Here is a 5930-nt window from a genome sequence, read left to right on the forward strand (position 1 = left end):
TAGCTAGTCTACGTGCTGTTGCTGCAAACCTGTGGCTGCAACACGAAACTACATGGAACAAGTACACTGGAGATTTCTGCCAGAGTTAGCAAGCTAACTACCTAAGCTTTATGCCACAATGCTACATACCCAGAAGTTGAAGCTTCTCTCATACAAATTGTGAGGCAGCCGTGGCCCACTGGTTAGCACTCTGGACTTGTAACCGGAGGGTTGCCGGTTCGAGCCCCGACCAGTGGGCTGCGGCTGAAGTGCCCTTGAGCAAGGCTCCCCGAGCGCCGCCATTGTAGCAGGCAGCTCACTGCGCCGGGATTAGTGTGTGCTTCACCTCACTGTGTGTTCACTGTGTGCTGTTTGTGTTTCACTAATTCACCATTGGGTTAAATGCAGAGACCAAATTTCCCTCACGGGATCAAAAAAGTATATATACTTATACTTATACATCCCCCAGAATGTCCATACGAAAATGTTCATCATGTAATGTCAACTATTTAACTAGTTAGACTGATGATGCAAAGTTTGCTAGCAAGTAAGCTAATATGGAAAGTTCGCTAGCAAGTTAGCTATGGCTAAGATGGAGAGTCTGTTTGGGGAATGTGTTGTGTTTGGGCGCATATCGCTATCTAGCGAGGCGGAGTAAAACATTAATACTTTGGCCTATGACAGTGTTTCTCAAACTTTTTCAGTTTCAGGACCACTTAACTAACCCTAGCTAAAAAAAAAAAAAGATTAGACTTACTTTAACAGTAGCCTATAATTATTCTACACAATAGGCCTACTCACTGAACCACCTTGCTTATTGTCTTTGCACTTTGCTTATTGTGTGGATTCATACTGTATGATTTAAACTGGCATATCTTACTTACATAGACAGTGTTGCAGAACTGTTTTTACATACAAGTTGTTTCAATATTGCAAACAACTCATTTAGTGTTAATTTTGTCAACTATTTTTAATTTAGTCTTAGTCTTGTGACGAAATGTCCTTTTTAGTCTTTGTCATATTTAGTCATTCAAATATCATTTTTGTTAGTCAAGTTTTAGTCGACTAAAAGTCTCGTCATTTTAGTCTAGTTTTAGTCAAAAGAAAACTAAAGGTATCTTAGTCTTAGTCAGTTTTAGTCAACACATTTTAGTCTTTTTTTTATAACAAATTATTTCTGATTACCATTTGAGTCAAATAGTGTTTTACACATCTCAATTTTCCAACAATATTGTGTGTCCACAGGGCTACTCGTCTGTTATAATTACTCATTCTGATTTTTTGTCAGTCAGTATGTTTACATGCACAGGTAAGTCGAGCTACAGTTATAGCTCGGCTGGGATTTGACCATAGACAGTAAAAGATTTGAATGGACCACTGTCATATTCGTAGACCAGTGTTTCTCAAAGTGTGGTCCGGGGATCACTGGTGGTCCGCAAGATATCCCAAGTAGTCCGCGAGCAGACTTGGTAAAATATAATATATATTAAGAATGTGAGGTAATGTTGATGTTGGAAGTAAGGAACTCGGGGCAATTGCTCTGTAGCTAGCTTAGCCACTTTTTAGAGTTCTGTAGCTAGCTTAGCCACTTTTTAGAGTTCTGTAGCTAGCTTAGCCACTTTTTAGAGTTCTATAGCTAGCTTAGCCACTTTTTAGAGTTTAATACGGTTTTAAACTCGCGTTAGACGAATACGTCACGTGACTTCTCACTCCCCACTGCTGTGTCATCAGCGCCTCTAGTTTAATCTGCTACAGCGTTTTACCCATAGCATTTTACCCACAGTGTCTTACCCATAGTTTTTTACCCATAGCGTTTTACCCATAGGGTTTTACCCATAGCGTTTTACCCATTTACCCAGTTTAATTAGTTGGATGTGGTCACGTGCCATCCACACACACACACACACACACACACACACCAGTGAAGCGCTTGTTCAAAGACACCAGTGCAGTCTTTTTTCTACAGCCTTTAGTTTTATTCCACAAAGTTATTCCATCCTTTTGTTTTCCATGGTACAGATAAATTAGTTGGCTCTCTGCCCGTCATGTCACGCCTTACACACACACACACACACACACACTCATATTCACAGCTCTTCTGCATGTTATGTTAAATTCCACATTATTCTTCTGTGTGTTTGTATACATAGGAGTTCTCTCCAACACCGTGGGCGTCTTACAGGCTTAACGTCACACTCAGATCTGCAGGTGTGTGTGTGTGTGTCTGAGTCAGATCTGCAGGTATGTGTGTGTGTGTGTGTGTGTGTGCTCGATGGTGTTTTAAGCCCCCAATGTTGCCTTTCAGGCAGCACTGCCACCGCTGACTTAAAGGCACCTAATCCTAACCCTAACCCTAGTGTCTTCCAGGCAGCACTGCCTTGAAGACAACGTTGGGGGCATAAAACCCCAAGAAACGTGTGTGTGTGTGTGTCTGAGTCAGATCTGCAGTGATCCGAGAGGAAGAGGAGGCCTTTAGAGTCCCCTAGTGATCCGAGATGTGGATGTGTAGGTACTGTGTGTGTGTGTGTGTGTGTTATAGGGGTGTAACGGTTCATGTATTAGTATTGAACCGAAACGGTACGGGTGTCACGGTTCGGTGCATGAATTTACACGGAGAATACACGGTATAAAAATACATAAAACTCGTGTGCGGATTAATTAATGCAATGCGCAATTACTGTTAAGTACGAGAGTTACTAGAGTTCTTTAGCGACACCTAACGCTAATCTGTAGCCTCGCCTTAGCTCTGAAGCTCTGGTTGGCGCCCATGTTATTTTTTTGTCAGGTCGTCGGTCGAGTCAGTCAGTCAGAGATAGCAGCACTAAGCGAGTGGTGGCGACCCACAAGAGTTAGAGGATCCGCTGTTCTCTTTAAGATCGCAAGTTTAAGAACTTCCGTTACAGTAGTACAGGCGAGAGAGTGTTGGCGGCGTTCTTCAGCAGTTGTTGGGTATGTGAGTGGAAATATCGAACATGCTACACATATTCGAAGCCATCACCCAGATGATGTAGGCTACCAATCACTGAAACGAGAGAAGAAGAAAAAACTTCCCCTGCGCTTCACCAGCCTTTGGATAGGCTACACATACAAATAGGGCCAAAACCTATGGCTTAAATTAAACGATTTCAGAATGACAGAAAGCTATGTAAATCGCGTGGTAATTACCTTTATGTTGGGGTAACTTGTAACTTCTCACATGAGGAGCTGGTAGTGTTAACTGCATAGACAGTAAAAGAAAGTGTCAATGCTAACCAGGCTAATAAACAAACCGTGCTACGGTGAGTTAACGTCGAAGGGCAGTCACGTGACTTCTAGTTGTAGTCTGTTTATGAAATGAAAGGAGCAATTTCGTTTTTTTAAAAGAAGGCAAAATAGTGTGATATTTTCACAGTTAGTAGATTATTACTGTACACACACTGACAAATATTGAGGCAAATTGTAGACCCTTCCATATACAACTAAACACGGATGTCTTGCTTAAGTGGATTTTTAATTTCATTATTCTATGTAATTTGCACTTTCAGAAATAAGAGATGCTGTAGGCCTATTTTCAGTTTTATAGCTGATGGTCTTATTTTGTTTACAAGTTACAGATGGAGTCTGGGTACTTATAGTACTGTTTAGCCTACATCTTACACACTTCAGGCTGTTGCAGATAGCTCAGGGAAGAGACTGTATGACACTAGATGGTACAGCCTGAGACATGCACAATAAAAAAAAAAAATAGCTTTCTGCATTTTTATTTTGCTTTTCCCTCCATTGTACCGAACTCGTACCGAACCGTGATGTCCGAACCGAGGTATGAACCCAACCGTGACTTCTGTGTACCATTACACCCCTAGTGTGTTATGTGTGTGTGTGTTATGTGTGTTGCTGCTCGGGGTGGTGCTTCCTCATGTGTATGCGCAGGTACTGTTTCCCGGCGAAGCGCTTGGAGCAGTGCACGCAGGGGTGCGGCCGCTCGCCCGTGTGGACGGTCTGGTGGGCGGTCAGGTGACCCGACTGTGTGAAGCGCTTGCCGCACTGCCCGCAGCGGAACGGTCGCTCGCCCGTGTGGATGCGCGTGTGTGTGTCCAGACTCTGCGCCGTCGTGAAGCTCTTACCGCAGAACGCGCAGATGAAGCTACGCTTGCACCCGCCGCCTCCCGAGCGTGTGTGTGTGTGTGTGAGCGCCTCACCGCGCGTGTGTGTGTGTGCGCGGGGAAGCAGGCTGAAGAGGGCAGAGTGTGTGTGTGAGAGGCCGCCGGAGGAGGGGAGGCCGTGTGTGTGTGAGAGGCCCGTGTGTGTGTGTGAGAGGCCCGTGTGTGTGTGTGAGAGGGTGTGTGTGTGTGTGTGTGTGTGCGTGAGGGCGGGTCGTGCGTTGGCCGAGCGTGAGCGCCAGTCCGCCACCAACTCACACACTCCGGCCGCCCCGCCCTCACGCTTCACACACACTCTGTCCAGGAAGGACAGCGCCTGGGCGTGTGTGTCCAGCTGTGCGTCCACCTGCGGGTCAGAAGGAGTGTGTTGTATGTCCGAGAAGGCGTCCGACTGGGTGTGTGTGTCCGAGTCTGTGTGTGCGTCGGAGTGTGTGTGTGCGTCGGAGTGTGTGTGTGAGTCCAGAGTGTCGGCCAGTGTATTCTCCTCATCACTCTCTAGCAGAATGGCCGAGGACAGTTCTAGAGCAGAGTGGGTGTGTGTGTGTGTGTCCAGGCTGTCTGCATGTGTGTGTGTGTGTGTGTCCAGGCTGTCTGCATGTGTGTGTGTGTGTGTGTCCAGGCTGTCTGCATGGGTGTGTGTGTGTGTGCCACTCAGAGCTCTCGGAGTTGCCATGTCAGTGGGCACCTCCTCCACGTCTTCACCCAAAGAATCCTGGGTAACATCAACCCCTTCTCCATGTTCGCCTGCACCTGCACACACACACAAATAAATACACAAATAAATACACACACATGCAGGCTTAATCTGTGTGTCTGTATGTGCATGTGTCACTGTTGTATGATGGGTATTTGTTTGTATGTATTTGATGTGTCTATGGTGTATGAACTCTGGTCTGGGACAATGTGTGTTCTGCGATTAATTAATATATACCTGTTCCACAAGTGTGTGTGTGTGTGTTTTGTAGTGAATTAACACACCTGTTCCATGCAGTTCCGGTTCTTCCTGTTTAACCTGTACAGTGATTGGCTGGCTCTCTTCCACGTCACGTGACTGAAAGAAGCATCCACAACCAATCAATATCATTCACAACCTAATGGTCCAAGCATAAAGTTAAAACAAATGGACAGCCTCTCTGAGAGTGTGTGTGTGTTAGTGTAGTTTTTAGCTGTGGAAGTTTCATACCATACACTCTTCCACCATCACTAGCTTCCCGCGCGTCTCGCGCCCCAGCCCATCAAGGCCACGAGTGTCACGCGCAGCGACGGTTTTCTCTGTCGCTGGTCCTCCACCGGCGCCGCGCGCGATGATGCTCTCAATCAGCTGCAGCTTTTGCCGCAGCTCCTCGTTCTCCTTCTGGTGGCGCGAGATCTCTAAGTGCAGTACAGCATAACCGTCATCCACGAGCTCGCATATCTCCGCCACAGCCGCGCGAGTCAGCGTCTCCATGATACTCGTGAGCTGTGAGTGGAACGTTCGGTAATTCGCCATTCTCTCTTCACCCGCAGCGAGACTCGCGAGCCAAGGCAGGATCCCGTGAGATCGACGGACAAGCTTTCAAGATGTCACGTAGTCGAATTATAACCTTCACTATTATTTGGATTCCGTGAAGTCTAGCCTCTGGATCACACCTGTCTCTGGAATAAACGTGATCGCGACAGTGGCTTCGCTCAATGTTATTGTTTTTTTGTATTTCCGGTTTGTAATGCTATAGGAAGAATGTAGCCAAAATAAGAGTCTCCTGTGCCATCGTGTATAGGCTACTATACACCGTGTTTTGGGGTTGTCCAGGTAGGATAATGACTCCGAGTGGC

At 46.2% G+C, this 5930-nt stretch overlaps 1 protein-coding gene across 1 annotated transcript; it reads right to left on the bottom strand.

Annotated features, from left to right (window-relative positions):
• Positions 1-2055: 2055 nt before the first annotated feature.
• Positions 2056-5785, bottom strand: LOC143139600 (uncharacterized). The gene is made up of 3 exons (XM_076300176.1): positions 5302-5785; positions 5097-5169; positions 2056-4868 (listed from the first exon to the last, which is right to left on the bottom strand). Exons 1-3 carry the CDS (start codon positions 5605-5607, stop codon positions 3841-3843), a joined length of 1407 nt encoding a protein of 468 aa, XP_076156291.1. The 5' UTR covers positions 5608-5785; the 3' UTR covers positions 2056-3840.
• Positions 5786-5930: the final 145 nt, after the last annotated feature.

Source organism: Alosa pseudoharengus, unplaced genomic scaffold, assembly GCF_046254945.1.
Source record: "Alosa pseudoharengus isolate Yale_2024_CS ecotype anadromous, Long Island Sound unplaced genomic scaffold, YU_APseudo_1.1 YU_APseudo_1.1_scf_22, whole genome shotgun sequence".
In the NCBI taxonomy this organism is placed as follows: domain Eukaryota; kingdom Metazoa; phylum Chordata; class Actinopteri; order Clupeiformes; family Clupeidae; genus Alosa; species Alosa pseudoharengus.